Source organism: Haemaphysalis longicornis, unplaced genomic scaffold, assembly GCF_048455015.1.
Source record: "Haemaphysalis longicornis isolate Haplotype H1 unplaced genomic scaffold, Haemaphysalis longicornis Haplotype H1 scaffold_3, whole genome shotgun sequence".
Taxonomy (NCBI): Eukaryota; Metazoa; Arthropoda; class Arachnida; order Ixodida; family Ixodidae; genus Haemaphysalis; species Haemaphysalis longicornis.
Window position 1 is genome coordinate 176979022 of NW_027526335.1, and position 26302 is coordinate 177005323.

General features: G+C 46.3%; 1 protein-coding gene across 4 annotated transcripts in view; it reads right to left on the reverse strand.

The window, feature by feature from the left end:
- The window catches only part of LOC144175821 (uncharacterized), a 227813-nt gene that overhangs the window by 184912 nt on the left and 16599 nt on the right, over positions 1-26302 (reverse strand). For 2 of the 4 annotated variants that reach the window (XM_077704827.1, XM_077704826.1), the window contains exon 1: positions 1226-1416. The exons of 1 other annotated variant lie outside the window; for it this stretch is intronic. In XM_077704827.1, coding sequence (XP_077560953.1) covers positions 1226-1287 — 62 coding nt within the window. In that variant the 5' untranslated portion in view covers positions 1288-1416. Of the gene's footprint in view, positions 1-1225; positions 1418-26302 lie in introns of those variants that run through there. One more of the 4 variants, XM_077704830.1, reaches the window with a different exon arrangement.

Here is a 26302-nt window from a genome sequence, read left to right on the forward strand (position 1 = left end):
ATTGTTATGATATATGAAGTTGATTGTGGTCCCCATGTGCACCAAGGAATTTATAGATCCTCGGGGCCAGCATGAAAGCCGACAGTGCGAGACGTTACTCACCACAATTCTGTAAATTTTGTGTCTGCGTGACTTAAAAGACGTCTTTTCATGAACACAGGGTAGTCTAATAAAATCCTGAGTGGTGTAGTGGGACTTTACGCGCATTATTCAAGGGAAGTGTCGTAGTATGGCATCATCGGGTGAAGTTTGTTTGACAAAGTGTGATGGTTTTAGTTCTTTCCGACGCGACTACACCGGCTTGCGCTCCTTTACATGAAAATGTTGCAGTTGAGAAGTGCTCCTTCACTAGAAAACCATTCGCTAACCTTCCTCGTTATTATCGCTTAACAAATAAGAGGTAAATTTGAACAGGAGGTTCGGGTCACCATGCGAGGAATTGGCATGGTATCGTCCACTCTCTCTATGAAACAACAAGCAGGGCCTTACGAGAGAGCGAGAGAGAGAAAAAAAGAGAGAAAGAGAGCTACACAATAGAAGACCTTATGCCGTTATACATCAGTCATGATGTCTTTCCTCCACGGTACACTGGGTCGCATTTAGAAGGAGTGTGAACGTGTATCCACGCGTATGAATACCCCAAAAACATGTTGGAATGCTGCATGTCCACACGTAACGCTTAGAACTAGAGTTCAAGACATTTTTCGCTCACGCAATGCAACAATTGTTTTAAGTGAAGTCTACACACAAAGATTCAGTGATTTCTCTGTGAGTTGATATCGTTCAAGCAATCTCTTACACTTTTAATCATAGTTTCACTTAAGGCTAAACGCCTCTGCTTTTTTTTGGAAACAAAGTCGTATCTTGGTATGAGTATATAAAGCTAGACCGCCCAGATAATTCTATATTACTGTCGAGCACGATATAGTTATGTAAGAGGTCATGAGCGCCGTGAAATACGCCGAAAATATAAGCACTATGTCTACGCCGCTGTAAAATCTATGCTTTTTTGGTTTATAATGCTGCAGTACGGTTATTTCGGTTGTTACGCAGTAGAGTGAGGAAAAGCTAAAAAAATGTGTAGTTTGAGTTATCATACGCAGAGAAACATAGCTGGTTGGAATATCTGCTCTAAACAACCCCAATTCATTGTATCTGCCTTAAACGCTTTCAAGCGCATGTTCAATGGGTACGTTTGCGGCACTAAAGATAAAAACAAACTCACCCTTCGGAACTAGTGTCGTCGTAGCGAAAGAATTCATGTTCAACGTTGTGCTTATCCATCATGTAACAAGGATGGCACAGATTGTAGTCAGCGCACTCGGCACATTTCCACAGTGTTCCGGTGACGCCCTTGGTTTCGCAGTAGCAGCAGGTTATGTTCAGAAATATGGCACCTGTAAAAGAAAAGGTTTTAATACTAATCAAGTTGATGGCGACAACGAACGTCCGAACACCCGAATGGTTCGAGTGAAAGCCGACTATTTCACAATGTACAAATGGCCAAATCAGGAATGAATAAAATATTGATTAGAATTAGTGACCTGTACCCACCACATTGAGAAGATCTTACGCAGAAGATACTACACACAAGATAATAAAAAGCGAGAAGATTATTACAACCCGACGCGGTGGCTCAATCGCTAAGGTATTGCGCTGCTGAGCATGAGGTCCCGGGTTCGATTCCCGGCCGGATCGGCCACATTTCTGATGAAGGCGAAAAGCAAAAACGCCCATGTGTTCGAGATTTCGGCGCACGTTAAAGATTCGCAGGTGGTCAAAATTAATCCGGAGCCCCCCACTACGGCGCACCTCATCGCCTGCGTTGCGTCGGGTTGTTAACCCCACAATCAATCATTCAAATCAGAAGATATTATTGGACGGGAACATCCCGCCACAGAAATCGGGGAGCTCGCCCCATGCTGCTGACTTGTTTAAAATAAGGAGCAAAGTGTGCAAGATATAAAGTGGACATTTTAATTGGAAATGAGGAGGCATGCATGTTATTTAGTGACCATGAAGGACGTATTGCTTGTGCAGCACAGTGCGACGTCCTTGATGTAACAAAGTTCGTATAGACAGAGAACCGGACGTACCAGGCCCGGTGAGTAACAGTGCGCAGATAGACAAAGACTCTGCAGTAGCCTTAGCAGATCGCAATATTGCTCCTTTCCTTGTGTGTGCGTTCTAGCGTTCTACACGGGGCCTTTGCGCTGTAACACTGGGCTTCGCACGGTATTTCAACTGCTTAGCCAATCTATCGCAATTTCGACTCATCCTCTTATTACATCCAACCGTAAAATAGACTTTAAAAGGCACTAGAAACACATATTCTGTATTTAAGAAACTGTATAATAGCGCGCGTTGGGAGGTATTCATGTTGAAGTCTTAGAACACTCCCTTCAGCGTCCTTGGTTGGTTTTGTTGCGTAACACTCCAACTTGAATAACCTTAAGATTACCTACCGTGGAGAATATTCCAGCAAAGAACTTACGTAATGGTGGACAACGAGAAATTTCAAAATTATAAAGTTCCCATTTCCAAATGGTTAATACCCGATTTCATTTACTACTCAAACTTTTTAAATGTGCCGCATCTTGAGTAACAAGCTTGATGTCATAGTGACGAGATTTATATTAGCAAGTATGCCGAAACCGGCGCCACCTAATAGATTACCTCCAGTCCTCCCATAAAATATAAGCTCCTATAAAGTCCTTTCCGAGTTTACTGCAGCCTTTGATTACAACGATACTTCTGATACTTTAGGAATTCTTTTGCGGGCGCTGTAAAGGTATCTCGGCATTCTCACTTTGAGCTGTAGAAGTTCACAAACCACAGTACCAGTACCGGTTGTACCCAGGAAAACCAATATACCAAGGGTGATGAACATATCAGTTGTTTTTTACTGGTCATAATTATTTCACCGTGGAGTTAAACATAATTAGGAAAGAAAGAAAGAAAAGTTGTGGTTTTTTGGCACAGCAACCTTTCGGTTATAATGCGTCAGACGCAGAGTAGAATAGTTATGCGACGGTTAACCCATGTTATTCAAGGTGTTGTAAAGAATAAAAACAATTTAAAAGGACTCAAAGATGCACATAGCTAAAACCGGCCTAGAAGGCCGGTGTCTTAAAAAAATTTGTGAACGTTACTGAAACCCACCAACGGCTCATCACTAAGTAAAAGCGCAGGGTGTAAAGGGATGCAAAAGGTGTATAATGCTTTGAAATGTCTGGTGCGTGCTGCTTCAATTTGTGGGCAGCTTATTAAAACACGAAGTACAGTAAGAGGATCTCCACAGTGGTCACACACGCGTTTCTGTTCTTTCTGGATCAGGAAGCCGTGTGTGAGCACGGTGTGACCTATTCGCAGTCGGCATAAAATAACCTCATAAAAACAATTTCTGTGTCTGCAACTTTTTTATTCAGATAGGTATGGTTTCACTAGGTGTAACTTAATTTCAGTCTGTCTGTCCCATTCAGTTTGCCAGTATACTGTAATGGACTTTCGTATGGTGTTCCGAAGGTCCTGGTAAGGAACCTTGGACTTCGTTATTGCACAATGCTTAGTATCGTATGCTTCTCTATCGACAGTTGCATTTTCTGGAATGCCAATGGGGCTTGGTATCCAACAAAAGACGACACTAACCCCTGCCGAGGTAAGGCAGAAGAGTCGATTTTTTAGCATACCTACAGCCGCATTTTTTGAAGGAACGAGGGAGGTCAAAGCGCGTATGGCACTTGAGGAATCTGTAAAAATTGCCACTTTTTGTAGTCCATTTGCTATTACGTCTTCCATAGCTGAGGTTATACCAAAAACCTCGGCAGTGAAGACACAGCCCTCATCAGCTATCCTCTCAGCTACAGTAACTGCCGACAAGTTTACAAAAGCGTAACCGGTGTGACCAGCAGTTTTTGAACCATCAGTAAAGTTGTGGCTTCTTCTTTGGTGGGGTTGTTTGGCGCAAGGGCATCTAAGGCCAAGAGCGCCATTTCTATGATGAGGTAAAAATGTGCTAATGAAATGAGTGCAAATATAGCATAAAATTACTTCGGTGTAAAGGGCCGGATCCAAAAGATGAGTGAGGAGCGTGATGAGGCATGGAAAGAGCTAACGTTGTATATGGCCGTGGTAAATAGAACCCTACGGATGAACAAGGTGGACGAGAATGCTACTTTCTAAAACAAACCTGCTTTAAAAAACCGATAGCATCAAGGTATTCCAAAACTCTGCTGAACTCGAACACAGGACAGTCTGATAAAAACATTGCAATGTGCCGTGGCATATTCTTACGGTACATTTCCGGGAAATAGCGTCTCCTTTCTGGTTCCATGGCCGAACACTCAACCAAAATATGGAGGACTGAAAGACCCTCACCACATCTGGCACAGTTTGGAGGCTGGTCACCAGTCAGGAGGTAGGAATGCGTGTCATGTGTGTGTCCTATTCGTAGTCTGCATCGCCAGACCTCAAAGGCCCTGCTTTTTTCCCTGGCAGCTGATCGGCCGATTATAGGTTGTACCAAGTGAAGCTTGTTGACTTCTCCGTCCCATTCTTTCTGCCAGAGCTGAAGGAGTATGTGTTTTACTGCTGGTTTCATATCGAGGTAAGGTACTTGCGTGATGTCAATACTGGTTCTTTCAGCTGCTCTGGCAGCAGCCTGGTCGGCTTCCTCGTTGCCAGCTATGCCACAATAGCCAGGAACCCAGCACACTATAATTTCCAAATTTAGCTGGTGTGCTTTGTACAGAGCTTTAAGAAGGGCAGTAAATGTGGGATTCTTGGTTCCCTTTCCTGTGGACAGGGCTGTGACAACGCTGAGTGAGTCTGAAGATAACAGACTTTTGTGTTTTGCTTGTGATAATGTGGTCCACAGCCAGATATACTCCGTGTGCTTCTGCTGTAAATATGGTTGTGTTTTTATGCATTGTTTTTGCTATTGAAAGATGCTGTCCAACAACTGCACAGGCCACAGCCGATTTGGTTTTCGATGCATCAGTGAAAAACTGAACAGCCTTCTACTTGTCTTGAAGGTATGCGAAGTGCTGTTTGACTTCCAATAGTGAGCCTTTCCTGTCTACTTGTCTACATGAGGTGTCGCATGATATGATGCTTGTATCCCAGGGTGCCACGCATTCATCTGGAGTCATTTTGAGGGTGTCATCAAACGAGATCGATAGTTTTGTAGAGATGGAGTTGATCAGCAGTGGAAACGGTTGAGCTAAGGAAGGTCGATTTGAAAAGAGCAGCATTCTTGAGTTCTCTAATCAGGGAGTCACACGGGTGCTCGGGCTGCGACGTAACCTTCAGGGCATAAATAATACCAATAAAAGTTCGCTGGTACTCCAGAGACCAACAGTCTGATTCAGCATAGAGGCTCAGTACTGGACTAGTGCGGAAGGCCCCTGTGGCCAACCTGATGCCCAGATTGTGGATAGGATCAAGCATTTTCAGTGCAGTGCTAGAGGCTGACCCATAAACTACACATCCATAATCTAGGCGGGACAAAACAAGACTTTTGTACAGGTGTAGTAAACACTTCGTGTCAGTGCCCCATTTCATGTGTGCTAGTATCTTAAGCACATTCATTGCCTTCAAACACTTCAGTTTCAGATGCTTCAGGTGGGGGTGAACGAGAGTCTCGAGTCGAAAATCAATCCGAGAAACTTGTGTTCTGTTTTAACAGGAAGCAGCTGTCTATTTAAGTAGATTTCTGGTGGAGGGGCAAAGCCCCTTTTTTTGAGAACAGTACACAAGCACTTTTTGAGGGGTTAAACTTGAAGCCATTCTCATCTGCCCATTTGGAGAGCTTATTCACTGACAGCTGAATTTGGCGTTCACAAAAGGAGAGATTGCAGGACTTGAAGCCGATCTGCACATCGTCAACATACACTGAGTAAAACATGGTTGGCGGAAGTACAGTGCGTAGGGAATTCATTTTTACAATGAAAAGTGTGCAGCTCAGCACACCTCCCTGCGGCACCCCTGTCTCTTGTGTGAATGGTTTAGACAAATACTGCCTATCCTTACACGAAATGTCCTATCAGAGAGGTAGCTTTCAATTGTTTTTAGCATTTTTCCTTGTATCCCAAGGGCACAAAGATCTCTCAATATACCAAACCGCCAAGTAGTATCATAGGCCTTTTCAAGGTCAAAGAATACAGACAGAAAGTACTGTTTATGCGCGAACGCATATCTTATTTGGGACTCCAAGCGCACAAGTTGGTCAAGCGTGGATCTTTGTTCTCGAAAGCCACACTGGAATGGATCCAGGAGCCTGTTTGCTTCTAGAAAATGCATTAATCTTCGGTTGATCATTTTTTTTAAATACTTTGCACAAACAGCTAGTCAGAGCTATAGGTCTGTAGCTAGATGCAACTGCTGGGTCCTTCCCTTCCTTCAATACTGGAACAACAATGGCCTCTTTCAGCCTTGGAGGAATATATCCATTGTTCCAGATCCTATTAAAAAGTGATAGTAATGCAAGTTGAGTTTCTGCGTGCAAGTTCTTGATCATTTCATAGTGAATATTGTCAGGTCCAGGTGCTGCTTTACCAAGTGTGTTTAGGCAAGCTTCGAACTCTACAATAGAGAACTCAGCATTATATGCCTCACTTGGAGGTGATTTACGATGAAGTTGCAGTTTTTCTTCCTTACGTTTCAATTTAAGAAACTTCGCTGAGTAGTGCGCTGCACTTGAAACCGACTCAAAGTATGCTCCCAGTGCATCCGCCTGATCTTCCAGAGTGCCACCAGCATTATCAACTAGAGGGCGGGGGCAAGTCTGCTGCCCTTGCAACTTGCGTATCCTATTCCATACTTTATTTTGGTCGGTGTAAGAGTTAATACCCTCTATGTACTTCTCCCAACTCTCACTTTTTGCTATCCGTCTCACTCTTCTCGATTGAAATTTGATGCGTTTGAAGTTTATGTAGTTTTCAGTCGTGGGAGAGTCACGGAAGAGGCGCCATGCTGCATTTTGTTTTTTCCTAGCACTTTGGCAGTCCTCATTCCACCAAGGAATCGGCTTTCTTTTTGGGTTACCAGAACTTTGTGGGATACATTCACTAGCGGCTTCAATTATGTGCTTTTCAATAAAGGAAAGTGCGCTGTCGATGTCCAGTGAATCTAGATAGTCACGTGGAAGACAGGTTAGCTGTCGAAACTTTTTCCAGTCAGCAGACCCCATCCTCCATCATGGTACACTGTACTGCCCATGTGACGACACTACCTTTTCTTTCAGCACGATTGGAAAGTGGTCGCTTCCATAAGGGTCATCCAGGACGTGCCAGTCCAGTAGTGGGAAGAGAGTAGCAGTGCAGAGAGCTAGGTCAACTGATGAGGATGTTTTGTGTGTGGGACTAAAGTATGTGGGCTTCTTTTTGTTCAATATGCAAGCTCCAGTTGAGACTAGTAATTTTTCTATCATTCGCCCTCTTGAATCGTAGTTTTCACAGCCCCAGAGAGGATGATGGCCATTGTAGTCTCCTGCTATTATGTACGGCTCTGGGAGCTGGTCCATTAGATTTTCAAATTCAGATTTCTGTAGTCGCTTGTCTGGGGGAATGTAAATGGAGCAAATTGTTATTAGTCGCTGCAACCATATAACTCTCACAGCTACAGCCTCTAGTTCAGTCCTGAGTTTAACTTCCTTAGCTGTGGTTGACCTTTGAAGGATAATAGCCACACTACCCGATGGTTGGTTGGTGTTTTGCTTGTTCTTTCTGTATGTGATGTACTGGGGTAAAACGTTTGTGTGTTTGCTGCTTAAGTGGGTTTCTTGGAGACACACTGCCAGAGGTGCATGCTCCCAGAGCAGCTCTTTAACATCATCCAAGTTTTTCAGAAGCCCCCTGCAGTTCCACTGCAGTACAGTACAAAAAGCCATTACTAGTATTGAGACGTTTGTTACTAAAGACCGGCTCAGCTTGTTAGCTGCCAGAGCCTTTTCCAGTAGGAGACACCTTAGGGAGCTCTGCTTTTTTGGTCAATTCCTGGGAGTTCGTACGTTCCAGAGGTTTGTGGCGATCCTTCGGCGTGATTGACGCAGAGGATGGCTCACTTGTGTCCATAGCCTCCAAAGAAGGCTTCTTTGTTGACGGTTTGAGACCTGAGGCCTTGGCTGGCCTCCGGTTCTCCTGTGAGGTTACAACCGTCTCAGTGGTGTTAGTCAGCTGTGCAGACCGCGAGGCTGCAGCTGACACATTGGCCGTTTTCGGGCCTCCATTTCCTTGAGGCGCAGCAGGTGTCGCTGTTTGCACCTGGGGGGCTGAAGATGTCTCCTCAGGCCCTCTCAACGAGGTCCCTGATTGGACAGTTGCCGCACGTGGCACCGCCTTCTGACGCGCCACGTCGGCGTATGCTATCTTATGCGTGATAGCAAGACGCCTGCGTGCTTTGGGGTAAGCGATGTTTTCTTTTACTTTCAACGCAATGATTTCTTTTTCTTTTTTCCATTGCTGGCATGAGCGTGAGTATGCAGCATGGTCACCGCTGCAGTTTACACAGTGTGGTGGGGCAGTGCAGCTTTCCGACACAGGGTCGGTTTTGCTGCATTTTGCACATGTCTGCTTACCCCTGCAACTCTGTGATCCGTGGCCGAATTTCTGACATGTATAGCACTGGCGCGGGTTGGGGATGCAAGGTCTCACTCGGATTTTCACGTAGCCAGCTTCTACGGTCTCCGGGAGAACCGTTGTGCCAAAGGTGAGAACAATGTGCTTGGTGGGGATTTCTTTGTTGTCGCGGCGGATGACTATCCGCTGAACTTTGATGACATTTTGCTCATAGAAGCCTTCAAGCAGTTCATTTTCAGTAAGGTCTAAGAGGTCTGCTTCTCTTATAACACCACGCACGGTGTTCATGGAGCGGTGAGGACTGACAGTAACAGCGGTGTCACCAATTTTGTCAACTTTGAGGAGCTTGCCACATTGAGTCTTATCTTTAACTTCAATCAGCAGGTCGCCATTGGACATTTTTTGTGCCTTGTAGCCAGCCCCAATGAGGTTCGACAGACATTTGGACACAAGAAATGGTGACATCTTTCTCATTGTTGTGTTCTCATTTTCCGAGTGCATCACGTGGAAGCGTGGAAAACACTCTTGCCTCTTTGAAAGAAAAAATTCAAAGGTGGTTGCCTCGGTGCGCCCCCTTTTAAGAGAGCGATTCATGGAAAAGGGATTTGAAGATGCCATACAAGTATGTGTTCGGTGGCAAGGCCGGTCGCCCACTACCGAGCCCAACAAGGGAACGTGGCTTCTTCATGAAAAGCACACGCTAACCGTACCTTGCCACTATAACCCTATGCTTGAAATCAAGAGTGATGTCTTTGCACAGGGTTAACCCTCGCCGCCTGGAGAAGCATGGAAGCAAAGAAGGAAGGAGATGACAGGACAGGGTTAGGAAAGACGATAGGAAAGCAAACGAATGAAGAAGAGCACCGGAAAAGGCGACTGGCTGATTCCCCCCAGGTCAGGTCAGACTGGGGGCACCGTCTACGGGAAGCGGGGGCCGAAGTGGTGTGTTGCCTCTGCCAGGGGGCCATGAAGGTCCAAAACAACCCTGGCTTTGGCTCAACCACCAGGATGCCCTTTTCCCCGGACACGGCAAAGCCACGCACAGCCGAGGGCGTGGGTGGGTCCAACCCACATGGGCTCGGGGTCCGCGGTGTCGCCACTACCGTCACCTTGAAATGCAAGGCGCCCCTGCGGGCAGTAAAGTAGTGGCAATAGCTACTGTATTTATTCTTAAGTGCAAGCAATTTTTGGCGCAAAAACTGGTGTGGAAAAGCTTTCTTGTCGTATTTTAACAGCGACAGGTCACATTTGACAGCACTATAGTCCCAAGGGGCTAAAGCGTCCGAGAACCTCAGAAGAGTTGGCGGGCATATCTTAAAAGAGTACAGAGTCATGGGCTCCTCCAAACGAAGGGCAAGAGGGCGGACCACTCTTGGCTTGTTCTCAGATCTTCTTGTACTTATTTTCAAGCAATTCTCTGGCACAAGGATGGTCATTTATGCATGCTATTTTGGCTGAATATACTCCACTTAGGTACGCTCGACGGTACTGCAGAGGCCACTCATTGCACGCAACGTAAAGACTATCAACAGGGGAGGTACGATATGCACCTGAGGCAAGTCTGAGGCCAAAGTTGTGCACTGGATCGAGTGAGGTGAGAACAGATTAGCGAGCTGACCCATAAACAATACAGCCATAATCAAGACGAGACCGTACAAGTGAGCCATAAATTCTGAGCAAACATGCGCGATCGGCCCCCCATGACTTGTGTAACAAAATTTTCAATATGTTACGTGTCCTCATGCAGGTCATTTTGAGTGTCTTTATGTGAGCCCCAAACGTTAATTCGGAGTCATACATGATGCCCAAGTATTTGTGCACACTGTGTACTGGAACGAGCATATCCCTGATTTTTATTGTAGGTTTGGCATGAATACCTCGTTTCCGCGTGAAACACACACATGCACACTTCTCAGGAGAAAAGCGAAAACCGTTTTCATCTGCCCATCGTTGCAACCGATTGACCGTAGTCTGGATTTGTCTTTCACAGACTGATTGGTTACATGACGAAAAGGCAATCTGCAGGTCATCGACGTAAAGGGAGTACATAACCGGTCGAGGAATAGCCTTTGCCAAGGAATTTATTTTAATGGCGAAGAGTGTCACACTTAGCACACTGCCCTGAGGTACTCCATTTTCCTGGCTGAAAGAACGGGATACTGCATTTCCCAGTCTCACAGTAAAGGTTCGTTCTTGAAGAAAATCTTGTACACATGAAAACATTCGCCCTCTGATTCCCATTGCTGCCATATCCTGCAGAATTCCATACCGCCAAGTGGTATCATAAGCCTTAGCCATATCAAAAAAGACAGCAAGGCAAAACTGATTGTTAACGAAAGCATCTAGTATAATTGTTTCAAGCCGAACAAGGTGGTCAGTTGTAGACCGAAACGGCCGAAAGCCACATTGAAACCTATCGAAGTAACCTGAACATTCGAGAGCAAAGACCAATCTAAAATTGACTATCCGCTCAAATGTCTTGCCAACGTTATGGGTCGGTAGCTTGATGGACAGTCGGGTGGCTTGCCATCTTTCAGTAATGGAATTACGACAGCCTTTTTCCATGCTTTGGGCAGCCTACCCATTTTCCAGATTTTATTAAAGAACTTTACAAGCACTTCTAAGCAGCTATCAATTAGGTGCTGTAGAAAAGCTTAGTGAATAAGGTCAGGGCCAACAGAAGTAGCCTTGCACTGAGCTAGTGCTCTTTTAAGTTCGTACAATGTATATTCTTGGTTATAGTCTTCAGTGTTGTTGCTAGTATTTTTAATCCTGAACTTCTCAGCACTAGCCTTATGTCTCATGAAATCTTGTGTGTAATTTGTATTTCTAGACACATCTGAAAAGTGGGCACCTAAAACATCCGCTTGCGCTTGCAACAAATCGTTCCCACCGTCGGTAGAAAAAAGGGGTACCGTAAACCGTCTGTAGCTGCCTTTGACTTTGCGTACATCGTCCCAGACTTTTTTTGCGGAAGTGGTAGTGTTTATTGCGCTTACAAATTTTGCCACGAGTTTCTTTTTGCTTCTTTTCTGATTTTTCTGGCAGCAGCTCGGGCAGCCTTAAAGCTCAGGCAGTTGTCCATGGTAGGGTACCGTCTGAACACACCCCAGGCCTTGTTTTGCTTTTTCCGGGGTTCGTGACAGGCATCATTCCGCCACGGCTTTGGCTGCTCAGGGATTCGGCCAGATGATTGTGGGATGGCTACTTTAGCAGCTTTGACAAGTTCCTCGCAAATGTAGGCATTTGCTTCGTCTATGGACATACTGCTCATGTCAACACCCTCAAAACTGACCAGATCCTTAAATTTTGCCCAGTCTGCTCTCTCGAGCCTCGGACAGTTTTTGAGGGCTGGAAGTGGCTGCACGTCTTGCAACAAGGCGGGAAAGTGGTCACTTCCGTGTGGATCGTTCACTACACTCCACTCAAAGTCCATCTCGAGCTCTGGCGACCCAACACAAAGGTCTATCGTAGACAAGGTTCCCGTACCCGCAGAAAAATATGTCTTGTCTCCATTATAGAACACAAAAAGACTGTTATTCGTCAACCACTGTTCGACTTGTTTTCCCCGACTGTCGATTTTGTCACCTCCCCATAGGCAGTGGTGGGCATTAAAGTCCCCCATAATAACAAATGGTGCAGGCAGTTGCTCAATAAGGTCATTAAGTTCCTGTAATGACACAATATCAGATGGTGGTAGATAAAGTAAGACAACAGTGACCAGTTTGTTGACATAAACTTGTGCTGCAACGGCCTCCAGTGTAGTGTCAAGTTGTATTGACTTTACAATTGTGCCCTGTGCCACAACTAAAGCCACACCCCCTAAAGCGCGGGTGCTCTCTTCGCTGTCTTTCCTAAGGACGTGAAAATTGCGAAAGATGTTGCCATGTCTTTTCGTTAAATTTGTCTCCTGCAAAGCTATTATTTTGGGTTCATATTTGTGTATAATTGCGTGAATATCATCTATATTGTGCAATAACCCACGGCAGTTCCATTGGACCATTTGCACCATACGGGTGTCTTCTAGAGTTGTTTTTTGGGTCAAGTAGGTGTGGACGAAGACATGCTCGCAGAGGCACTAGGGCACACCTCCATCTCCTCCCGTCCCTCTCTCGCACTGCCTTCAGTTCCCTGAATACAATTAGGGGGATCAGGTGGTTTTACCCGGCCCTTTGTCTTCTGTCGACGGTCGAGGGGGTCCCCAGGTCGTTGCCGCCCAGGGGCAGCACCTGCAGCAGTGCCACTTCCTGAGGGCGCCCTCCTCTGTGGCACGTCGACCGTCACTGGAGGGGAGGAGGTCGATGGTATCGCAGGGGCGGAGCCTGCACCGTCTTTTGGCGGCTTGGAAGCCACACCGCTTTCTTTGGTGATGGGAGCTTGGCTGCCGGCTTGACTCGTTTAGGGGGCTGTGGCTCTGCAGTTCGCCTGAGTGGACTGCTCCAGTGCCGGAAATTGAGGCAGCCCCACCCCCTGACGGACTACCTCACCAAAGGACCCTTTCTGAGCGAAGGCTAGGCGTCATTTGGCCTCCGGGAAGGATACATTCTCTTTAACCTTGATGTCTAGCAGCTCTTTCTCCTGTATGAAGCGCGGGCACTTCCTGGAGTATGCAGGGTGTTCACAGCTGCAGTTCACACATTTGACATCTACATCACAGGATTCATTTCCATGTTCGGTGCTAGCACACAGTGCACAGGTAGGTTTTCCACGGCATGACTGCTGTGTGTGCCCATACCTCTGGCAGCAGAAGCAGCGCCTGGGGTTTGCACATACGGTCTGACGCGTAGATTCAAGTAGCCTAGGTGTACATTGTCGGGTAAAGTAGTGGAGTTGAAGGTGAGAACAAAAAGTTTCCTAGCAGTTTCCTCATCTTTCCTGCAGACCTTTATTCTTCGCAAAGCAATAACATTGGTCTGTTCTTCTTTGAACCCCCCCAGAATCTCGTCCTCAGACACATCCATCAAGTCTTCGTCCGACACTACCCCCAACCTAGTATTTAATGTGCGGTGGGCAGTTACCTGCCCCTTGTGAGTTGCTAGTTCTTTCATTGAAAGCAGGGCGTCTGACTGAAATTTTGCTTGGACCTCTACAAGGAGATCCCCGGTCGGCAGCTTTTTAACACTGTATCATGGTCCAAGTAGCTTGCTCAGCTCTCTGGCTACGGCAAACGGCGACACTTTCCTCAGGGGCTTCTGAGGGTCGGCTGATTGCATCACCAGAAATTTCGGGAAGATCGCTTCAGTGGGTGTACGATTAATGCTCGAGCACTGCAAGGTAATAACTTCGGTGCGCCCCCGTCTAGGAGGGCGATCAGGGTCAAGATTTTTCTTCTCATCCATGAGAAGCGAAATGTTCGGCAGCGGTGCTGGTCGCCCACCACGGAGTCCAACAGGGGAACGTGACTTTGTCACGCTAACCCTACAGCGCTACTATAACCCCATGACGTCTAATCAAGGCTGATTATAACCACAGTGTTAAACCTTGCCGCCCGAGGGGGAAAGGAGGAAGCTCAGGAAAAGAGTAGGTGACAGGACAGGGATGAAAAGGTGACAGAACAGAAAAAAAGAGAGAGAGGAAGGGCAGGAAAAGGCGACAAGCTGATTTCCCCAGGGCGGGTCAGTCCTGGGGTACCGTCTGCAGGAAGCGGGGGCCAAAGTGGCGTGTTGCCGCCACCAGGGGGCCGTAAAGGTCCAAAACAACCCTGGCTTTGGCTCAGCCACCAGGATGCCCTTTTCCCTGGACACGGCTAAGCCACGCACAGCCGGGGCGTGGGTGGGTCCAACCCACATGGGCTACGGGTCCGCGGTATCGCCACTACCGTCACCTTGAATAGACAAGGTGCCCCTGCGGCCAAACATAATTAGGAGTACCCACCCAGTGTCAATACGGCGAAGCCGGGTGGTAACAGAAACCAACTCGAACTCGTGTTCGAATACATTCGAATTACCCCAAAAAAGTGGTCCATTATGAGGTTTAAGGCGCCGACGCTACATGAGGCATGCCCTAGTGGATGCCTCCCACTTAATTTTGAGACCACCTGGGGATCTTAACGCACGCCAAAATACGGAACACACGGGCGTTTTCGCTTTTCGCCTCCACCAGAAAAGCGGCCGCTGCGGCCGTGAATCAAACTCGATTCGGTGGGCTCAGCCGCACAACGCCATAGCCACTAGGCCATTGCGGCGAGCCCAAAACCTAGCACGACTTTTGTGTTCCGAAATGGCTACATGCACTTTGGTAGTGTTATCTTTGCAGGTGTGATCTGTAACTACCAGTCATAATTTTATAGCTATTTAACATACGCTCTACGGCAGGCGTGTGGTATCAAAGAATTCCACGCATTCACCATAAATTGGCACGCTAGCTACGCGAAAGCAGCCAAATTGATACCAATTGAAGAATGTGTAAGTCTATTACGGCTGCAGCTCAGTCAAGTTTTTTTTTGTCATGCGGTGAGTGGCTTCACTCTTTCACCATGATCGCACCATAACATGGCGGCAGTTTTTAGTAACGCCCGTTTAATTCCGGCTACTGAAACGCGAAATAGTAACCGAATTTTTTTACTTTAAAATACACATTGGATCAATCTTACTGAAAGCAAGGAGCAAAACACAACGACTTAAATTCTGGCTACAAGAGACGGACACTATACCAACAGGTGGCATGCAAGCTATGGAGACGCGGAGCATTTAAATGCGATTAAACTAACTTCTAGTGTAGTTATGCGAGCTGTGAGCGGTATACGAACACGCGGGAGGGGAGGATAATGAAGAAAATGTAGTTTTATGGAAACGGAGCCAAAAAGTGATGGGTTTCGACATTTGCCCGTAGGCAATAAGATACGTTTCAATTTTTTTACTCATATATGGCTGTAATTATAACAAGGCGTGCAACGTCGCGTTTAGGACTCCACTTCATCAGAGACTACTTTACCCACAGGAACGGACGCCTATTTCATGAAACACACTTAAGCAAACCCCATTGGTGGCCTATTTTCATGCGCTTGCCAGAATATCGTATAATATATACATATATACATATATATATATATACATATATATATATATATACACATATATATATATACACATATATATATATACACATATATATATATACACATATATATATATACACATATATATATATACACATATATATATATACACATATATATATATACATATATATATACATATATATATACATATATATATACATATATACATATATATATACATATATACATATATAGTGGTGCTTTTTTGTTGTTCTAGTAGTTTTCATTTGATTAACATATGAATCACTGAGGGGAACACTACATTATGACCAGCGTGGCAGTTCTACACCTTTTACAAGGTATGCATGGGTAGCATGGGTATGCCCTTTGCGAGGTCAACAAAGGGTACCTTCTGCTATCTTCCCTCCTTCTCAGAAATTGGTTTACCGTGTTTGGGTTTTATCATGTGCAATGTATCAATTCATGCGGGTTTTATCAATAGGTGCGTTTAACAAAGAGGGCCCGTCATACGCCAACCAGCGTTATCACCTCCAGATTGGAAAAGATTGTGTACAATTAGACTTGTCTGTATTTTTTTAGAAGCCGGGATGTACCTACCCAAAAGTGCTCGTTGTCTGCTGTGTTACGCAGTCGTTTAGACTTCCCGTGAAGAACCATGTGGAGGATGCGAAGCATCATTAGGGTTCCGTGTAGGTTCCATTGTGTTGCTTTATGTTTCATTTATCCGAGCACGAATGGGAACGTGTGTGAAACCCCGTGATGCTTCACATCCCCCTCATGGTTCCCCACAGGAAGATGGTGTAATTTATTGAGGGTGTGTGTGTATGTGTATGTTAGAGTAAAGAGAGACGTGCTCGTTGTCTGCTGTGTTACGGAGTCTTTTAGATAAGAAGCATCTGATGCTCGGGACTGTGTCCCTCCCTCCCTCGTTGTGGTTGTCATTGTCGTTGTCCGCCGTCCACTCTCTACTGCGCATGCGCGTCTCTTCAGTCCGGTCAGCGTTTGAGCTGACATCAGCGCAGTCCACTATAAAAAGAAATAGTTAGGCGGGGCCCGGTTTCGATCCCACGACTTCCTGGCCCCGACGAGGGGTACGTGGTGCTCTTCCCACTGCGGTACAAACCGAGCCGGGAGCATGTGCTACGAACGCGCCTTATGACCTTGCCTCATTCAAACTACTCAAGAATCTACTGTTACAACGAAGGCACGCGAAGCTGAACGTCAACGGGAACGACGAACTGAAAACTAATGGGAACTTCAGTCGACCCCCTGCGCATGCCTGGCCAGGCACCGCTGATGGTGATTGTGGCACGATGCCTCTAGCGATTGGCCTACCAAAGAATCCATCACGAGATAGCTTCGCGTTGAACCACCTTCGCTATCTCCCCGTAGGGGAGCCCTGTGTACCACACCCCCACTGCGCATGCCTGGCCAGGCACCGCTGATGATGATTGTGGCAGGATGCCCCTAGGAATTGGCCAAACAAAGAATCTATCACGAGATAGCTTCGCGTTCCACCACCGTCGTCATCTTCCCGTAAAGGAACCCTGAGTAGTATGAGAGTCATTTCTCCTCTCCTCTCTGACGTTCCTCTCCTCTCCGGCATTCCTCTGCTCGTCTGCGAAGCTCTTTTTCTCTTCGGTATTGCGCAAAAAATGGCAACACCTGCAGCTCCGCGCGCGATAAGGCAAAGCAGCTTAGGGTTAGAGACAAGACGGTAGCCGCTGCGTACTCCACTGGGGGCGCCATTGTAGCTCCGAGGTATAAAATGACGTGTGCGTGCGCTCCGTTTCCCTCATTCTCTTCCCGCAACTCCGCGATCGATCTGAAAACTAATGGGAACTTGAGTCGATCCCAAGGCTGCTTCACATACTACTCAGGGTTCTCCTACGGGAAGATGGTTAAATTTTTTCTGCTTGTCTGTTTCTCCGGAAAGTTTGTGCTGCTTTGTTCGGTTATGTTTTTCGCTGTACCACGCGAGTTCTCCGCAGCACCGCAGTGCTGAATGCATCCAAGAGGCGGCTGGCGGTATATAATAAATAGATTTATTTGACAGCCACCTGTTTTAGCCTTTGACAATGGTCCCGCAGTGTACGTATGATTTTAGATCCTCGTACGGGATGAATCTAATATCTAGGTTACTCCGAAGAGCAGCAGCCACAGCATTCCTGTCTTATTCATTTCCCGCTAGGGCACCTTGACCGGGGACCCAATAGATTGTGACTTCAAGTTTTGCTTGTGTTCTAAGCACAGCAGCTTGAGAAGTTCATTAAAGAGTGAAATTTTTGTGCCTTTCTTGAAGCTAAAGCCTGCACTGCGCTTTGAGAATTGGTGAAAATCACTGACCTTAGGAATTTGTCGTGGATTGTATGTTCTACAGCCGCCATGACAAGGCCGTGTGATTAAGCAGTGAGAACTCAAGTGGCTTTAGGCATAGCCTTTGACGTAGAAACGTTTGGACCCTATGCAGCACTTGATACTGTAGTTGTTGACTTGGAGGCATCGGTGTAGAAATCAGGAGCACTGTATTTGTTTTGTAGGCACAAAAAGTGCTGGCGAATTGATTCCCTGGAAGCTGTTTTTGTCGATGTCCATAAAAACAAATCACAAGAGATAGGGAATAAATCTCGTGGTGAAACAAACTCAGCAAAGGTGGTTTTCTGAACGTCATCATAGGGTATCTTGAGGTCTGAGGCCATTGGTTTCCCTTACACAAGCAATGGCCTGACCATTGTAGGTCGCTTTTTCAGAAAGCTTAAAGCCTAGTTGCCTGTAGTGCTATTTGGATGCCCAGTCAATGATGTCACATTGAGAGAATACGACAGACTTCCGCTGTGTATCAAGGCACCACTGATTGGCCTCTACAGTTAGGGTTCAAACAGGTCTTGTCCTCAAAGCGCCACTAGAAAAGAGACAAAGGTTGTACACGGGGTCTGACATCTTGAGTGATGTTTTTGCAGCAAATTTTAAACAAGGCGGCCGTAGTCGATGCGCGCCCTCCCAAGGCAAATAGAAAATTTGTATTAGTACCCAATGACTGGTCTGACCGGTCTTCCAGAATTTGGACTGCATCCAAAGATTTCATCTAAACACGTTTCATTCAAATAGAGGAATGAGCAAAAAGAGTCATTGGAACCATTGAAGAAAGCTTTCCTGACGGCACCTGTTTTGGGACTTTTCGACGAGGTGGCGGCGAGTGAGATTCACATTGACCCATTCAACGTGGGGCTCGGTCTAGTGCTATATCAAAATCAGGATGGCAGTCATCGCATATGCAGGCCGCTAGCTCTACAAAATGTACTCAATTAGTACACAGAAGAAAAAGGGTGCATCGCTGTCACTTGGGCAATCACAAACTTCCGTTCCTATCTCTATGGAGGGCTGTTCTGCGTGGTCACTGATCACTTCTTATGCTGGCTTGCCAACCTGAAAGATCCCTCCGGCGGCCTGGCGCGTTGGACGCACCAGGCGGCCAGATTCGACGTAACTATAATGTATATGCAAGTCTGGACGCAAGCATAGTTACGCCGACAGCCTCTCTCGGGCACCAATTGAGATTGTGCAGACAGGTACCAATCACGAAGACGATTCTTTTGTGGGAGCAGGTACATTGTAGACCTGGCGACCCGTCAGCAGCGCGACCCTGAACTTCGGCAGGAATTCGATTACTTAGACGGCGGCACAAGCCATGTTCTAACAAATTTCAAACGTGCTCTACACGGCGTCGTCCTTCGCGACACCATTCTTTGTAAAAAGAACTGAGCCTAGCGCCCGGTCGTGGCTACTGGTCATACCAGATAATATACGGCAGGAGGCCTTCCAAGCTTGCCTCGATGACCCCACTTCCGGATACGTAGGTTACAGCCGCACGCTGCAACAATTACTAGAAAAGTATTAAAATGCCGTGCCTTCCCAAATAGTGCATCATTGTGGCAGAACATGCCGAGAATGCCGAAGACGAAACAGGCCACCAACCCGCCCTCCGGATTTCTACACCCGATAAAACAGCCGGTGGCTCCGGTCCAGCAAGTCGGTATGGATCTGCTAGGTCTTTTCCCGTAGTGAAGCTTGCAGAACTGGCGGATAATTATTGCGATAGACTACCTTACTAGATATGTTCAAACCAAAGCCCTTCCAATTACGTCTGAAATTGCAACCTTCTTTGCCCATCAGATCGTTTAAGACACGGTGCACCCAAGGCCATAATCACAGACCATTCCTCTGTCTTCACAGCCCAACTTACGCAAGATATACTATGGTTAGGTCAAACCATTCATTGAAAAATTACAGCGTACCTTACGCAAGCAAATGGACTTACGCAACTCCTGAATAGGACAATTATGGATATGATGGTGATGTATGTTGGAATAAAACACCGAACATGGGACGAAGTCTTCCCATTCATCGCATTCTAGCGGAAGCCTCTCGGCACCCCAGCGCAAGCTGCGCCCGCGACGCTTGCCTGGACCCTCACTGCTGCAACGTGACAACATTCCATAGTCCGCCCGATGACCCGGAAACGCGCCTGGCCAACCAACAAGATCTCGCCTTCGCCGCCTCCTCGCCCCTCCGGCTCTGACGAACAATTACCGGCCATGGTCAACCCAGCCTATTTAAGGAGCCCCCGCACCAGACCCACACAGGGCACGACACCGCAACGAAGACTGTCATGTCAATGCATCTCTTGGCGCAGGTCGCCCTGCTCGGGTGCTTCACTTCTTCCTCGATCCCCCGGGAGCGCTTGCACAGGCAACTCAAAGCTGCACTTACAGCGAAACTCGATCGCCAGCACAAGGTGGAAAAGCTCCCGCTTGTTCTTCTTGGCCTACGCTCAACGGTGAAGGAAGACCTCGGCTTCAGCGCAGCGGAAATGGTGTAGGGCTCAACCGCGTGCCTCCCGGGAGAATTCTTCTCCGACCAGAAACATTGCTCCCCAGCAGCCTCCGACCCCATCGAGAAGCTTCGCGCATGGATTGCGCTACTTAGGCCAGCAGCACCTCGCATCACCCGCAACAGAAAGGTTTACACTTTTCCCGACATGGGCTCAGCTCCACATGTGTTCGTGCGACACGATGCGACGAAGCCACCCCTCACTCCTCCGTGCGACGTCCCTATCAAAGTTTTGGGACGTAATAACAAGACCATCACATTCGACTTACAGGGCAAACGAGAAGTCGTCGCCGTCGGCCGCACCAATCCTGCTCATATTGAGGTTACTGTTCAAGCAGCCTCTCAAGTACAATTTCTGTGATAACCAGTGCACTTTGACTTTTCGCCATTGAGCCGGTAACTGCTGGCTTTATTTAAACGCTCCGCAATCTAGAGGAGGAGCCTCTGTAGCGGAAGCCTCTCGGCACCCCAGCGCAAGCGGCGCCCGCGAGACGGCCTTTTCGTTTCTCTCCGGTTTGGCGCAGTGCGCCTTGGTGGAAGACGCGTTTTGTCGACGTCGCCACCGGCTTAGTGAAGGGTCATTCCCCCGCCCTTTTCAACGGTCGTGGTTGTGGGGGGGGGGGGGGGGGGGGCTTTCTCCTCTCTCTTTTGAAGGAAGGGGGGTTCCCCTTCTTTCCCTCGTCGGGGGACGCCCTCGGGTTCGCATCTTTGAAAATAAACAGTATTGTCTAGAAACTGCAGAGCAGCTCTACGTCTGCTTTCTGGCCTCCATCAGCAGCCGACATTCCGAGCTGCTACAGCATATAGCACCACCACCCAAGAGACAGCGGAGTTGTCCACCTTTTCCGGACGACAAGTGAAAACAATTGACAAGTGACAACAAGTGACAACAACAGTGTTGTCGACAACTACCATGGACGACGAGTGAAAATTATATTGGATGCCATGCTGCCACTCAAGACGCCACACTGCCCGAAGAAGATACCCATGAAAATGCCCAACTTCCACCTCAGCGCGCAGGGGAGACTTGGCATTTAGGCAGAATCCGGATCAGCACTAAGCAGTCTGTCGACGCTGCCCGTTATGACTTTCGGTGACAAGACGTGCTCTAAGCAGGGCGACAAGTTTTGGGTTTCAACACCAGCACGCCACCGTGGACTTAGCGAAAAGATTCGTAAATGCTACTTCGGTCCACACACGACACTGCGCCGTATTGTTTACGTAAACTACGAGGTCCTTCCGGACCTGGCGCGCCCATTATCTCGCCAACCTTTACGCCCACACGTCGTTCATGTTCGCTTGAAGCCTTACTTTGCTCGTTAGCATGCGGCCGTCACTCCATCCTCCTGACACCTTTTATGTTCATCCGCATCCGGGCGATGCACTCTTGAAGAGGGGGTACTGCCCGAACCGTAAGCGCGCCATCGAATCTGACTTCGCCAGTCACTCCAGTGTCAGCTGCCGTTGTGAGCTGCTGCAAAGCTCATCTGTCATCATCATCATTAAACCAAATCTGTGATAATCATTGTCTGACCAGTGGTGGAAGACGACGCTTGGACTCGCACTGCAAGCACGCAGACGCTACTGTCATTCCTTACCCAGCTCTCGCAATAAAGCCAACTGTCCTACTACTCAATCAGTGGCATCTATCGCCTCATCGGTGACAATATTTAGCACATCTTTACCACGCTTGAGTAAAGTGGCCAGCGCCACTGTCGCAACACGGTGTGAAGGAAAACACCTTTTTAACCACCTTTGCATGACCCCACCGTCTACACACTGTAATAAACAGACGACTTACAGGAAACCTTCTTACGCTACTTTTCAGCATGAAGCCAGCCAGAAATGAGATCTCGCAATGCTTTTGCAGAATAATATGGTCAGGAATGAGGGGCTCATTGAAACACTACACAAGCGAAATTCGGCATATTTCAACTCCAAGGGATACATATTAATAAGGATTTCTTTCGAGGATTTTGTTTGAGAACGAATGAAGAAGCTCCACGTTCGTTTAAAGATAAAGAGTATGCAAAAATTAAGAGAATTGTTAAAATACGTAGCATTTTCATGCTACGTGTCTTCTTTGAGAGTTTAGTAATGTAGTACTTGGCGCTGAATTGCTTAATCATCATCATGGGTCTCTTTGTGTCCACTGCAGAACGAAACCCTCTCCCAAAGATTAAGAGCCACGCCTATCAAGTGCCAGCTGAGTCCACGTTTTTCCCACACATTTTCGTAGCTCCGCTCGCAAATTCGTCATCGCCAAATACCTTGAAGTATTTTATTGTTCTAGGCTTTTTCTTATTGGGTAATGATGCAAATATACACAATTATAGAAATTAAGCACCTTCACTTTGCCGGTTACGAATATTTCTGCAGTTTCAACGTGTACTGTAGTGCCGTTCCGTTGTCGCGATTTTTGTTCGTGTTTTGAGCATTCTTTTTTACGATTCTTTTGCTTCAGTGCTCCTTTATGCAGGCGATGAGTAAGATGCAGGTGTTTGATCTAGTTATTTCCAATTTGTAAACTTTGTAAATTTTTCGTATTTGTGGTTTTTTGAATGTTCTCTTTTACCAATTACGCTCAAATATACTAGATTTAATAGCGGAAGGCCCCACTATAATGGCGAGACTGCCTAAAAAAGATTTGTAACAAAGGAACTAGTTTAAAATTTATAACAATTGTGGTATACGGTCGTAAATAAAATAATGAGTATAAGCACCTAACATGTGACCATCTGGTTCGGCCAATGCTTTGCATGAGGTCAAGAACACGCATGAGGCTACGGGCGGAATACTTTAAGAAGTCGATACCTACACGGAAATATAAAACATTTTGTTGGAGAGAATGGGAAGGTCTGATAAAACTAATGAAAAGTGCAAAAAATGTATGGGTACACTCAACTAAAAGAACGTTTCGTTTATTTTGCACACCTCCCAATCAAAAACCATGTGAGAGACAGGTAGCTGCTCCCCACATGTATGACACAGTGGGATGTTACTGTCAGTCAACAGGTATGAATGCGCGATGTGTGCGTGGGCAAGACTGCATAAGGCCACTACTATGGATCTGTTATATTTTTAAGCAAAAGGCTTTCCTATTTTATGTTTATTGACGTGTAATTTAGTATCCATTGCTTTATACCACGGTTGTTACAAGTGGTCTCGCAGCTTCCGTCTCGCGTAAAGTTTGAGATCTCCATAGGGAAGCAGCTTTATGTAGATGCTGTCACCAAGGGCAGCAGCTGCAGCATGTTGGTAAACGGATTCATTTTGAAGTTTGAAGTTGGAAGTTTTTAAAAGATGCCATATAATACAGTACATTGATTGATTGATTGATTGATTGATTGATTGATTGTGGGGTTTAACGCGCCGACGCGACGCAGGCGATGAGGCGTGCCGTAGTGGAGGGCTCCGGATTAATTTTGACCACCTGGGGATCTTTATCGTGCGCCGAAATCTCTAATACAGTACATACATTGCTAAAGAATAAAGAAAGAGGTCCTATAGTTTATCACTGTGGGAGGACCTCTTGTTAAAACGTACATAAAAAACGGTAAAACATAAGCAGTCAGAAGCGATAAGCAGAAATATAATATATATTTTTACACAAACCAAATGGACACGATATAATGAACAATTGAGATGATCGTTCCTTACTGATTGGGCCAAAATTTCAGAGCGGAGGTTTAAAAAAAAAAGACGCGTCACTGGACATCAACAGTGTCAAAATATAAAACAAACACTTTAATTGCGGCAAAACAGCCTCGGCTGATTTGTTAAGCCTTCCTAAAAAAAAACAAAGCACGAAAGCGGAATTATTGTAAATTATTATTACACAATAAACGCATTACGGGCATCAATCAGGCAGCATGCTTTCACTATGATGGTTAAAAAATAAAATTGCAACACAGAAATCACGTCGGTGAACTGGAGGCACAGTTTCCCGGATTTTATACGCTTTCCTTTTATTTATAGGGTGAGAGTAAATGAAGGACTATTCAGGATGAAACATTTAAGTCATCTCTTAAAAGATGATAGTGGCTTCCGACATTTCAAGGCTACCGGCAGGTTGTTCCACAATCTTATGCTAAATTCAACCGACTGTTTTCCGTAGTTTGTGCGGACTGGAGAAAGCAAGAAGTTATTTCGCATTGCAAAACGCGTGTTGTTGGTAAGACTTGTTCGTCCTATTACATAAAGAAGGTGAGAGTGGCTGAGTAAGTTATGAGTGGTAATTCCTAAGTTGTACAAAAGAAGCTCACTGATTGGGAGAAGGTTGAGTGATGTTGAGGTATCGCGAAAGATGGGTTACATGGGTGTATCTCGAGCTAAAGGTGATTATTCGGGCTGCTTGGTTTTGAATATGCTGCAGTGACGCAAGGTGAGGCGGGTGTGTGTTCCCCCAAGATGATATGCAGTAATTTGTGAAAGAGTAATTAACGTGGGCAAGCTGAAATAACGCCGAGCCTTCAGCAGTACCGGAATTACACTTGAGGTGCCTGTCTAGTTGAACACCATGGAAAGAGCTCTGAGCAGTACTTGTTATGGGGAGCGAAGTGATTATAATAGCAATACTATCAGTGTGCTTGACCCTGGAGCCAAATATCAAATTAAATTTACGCCGGATTACTTTTTAATTATTTTTGGGCACCACTAGTTACGGTCTCGGAGGTCAGCGTTTAATCTCTCAGTTATGGCTTCAGTACTTTAATGGTACGTACAAATTATGGTGTCATCAGCATACAATGGGCATTCCATTTCCCGAATCAGGCAGTGCGGTAGATCGTTAATATATAGCAAGATTAAAATCGGCCCAAGAATGGAACCCTGAGGAACCGCAATGTTAATAATTTTGGTATCTGACAACAAATCAGATAAAGAAACAGTTTATTCACTGTTAAGTAGATAGCTTTGAATCAGTTTCAGGGGGGGGGAGGGGCAATTATTCCATATGAAGCAAGCTTATGGAGAAGTATGGTAGGGGTAATCGTGTCAAAGCATTTTGTGAAGTCTATGAACACAGACCTTATAATTTTTCCCTGGTCGATTTCCTTTTTACGTTTGTCAGTTAAGGCTATTAGAGCAAGGTTGGTTGATAAGCCATGACGAAAACCGAATTGCCTTTTGGTTACTATATTCTTTTGCTCGAGGTAATAGATAAACACTGTTCGAATACTTTTTCAACAACTTTACTGAAAAATGGACTAATTCAGATCGGCCGGAAGTTTGAAATCAAGGTTCTGTCACCCTTTTTAAACACAGGGAATATTTTGCTTTTTTCAGTTCCTTTGGGAAAATGCTTTTCTCAAATACAAGGTTAACGATATGCGCAAAAGTATCAGAAATTATGTCAACAATGGCTTTAATGTAGCTTGCATGCGTATTATCAACGCCCGCACTAGTATTTTTCATATTGTGAGCGCTGTCTTCACAATGATTGCTTGAGCGGTCATTTTCCCTATTGTGTCCAAACACACAATCATCAGCATCGTATCGCTGGTCTCGCGCGATCCTAATCATCATCGGAGTTCGTTGGTTCGGCTGGCTGCTGAGTAACGACCGCCGTAATAAACACCGCCCTGCATTAGGCCTGCTTTCCTCTCTCAAGTGGCAGAGGTGCTTGTCGGCCCCGTCCTCTGCAGCTCCCAACTACACCCCTGGAGCTCCGTTCGGGTCGACGTCTCCCGTTCCACGAGCGATAAAGCGCGTCGGAACACAGCGCTCCACCGCCCTCGGCATGGGTGATCACAGGCCACCAGCGCGACCCTCCCTCCTTCGCTGGTCTTCGGGGTGAAGACGTCGAAGATTGGCT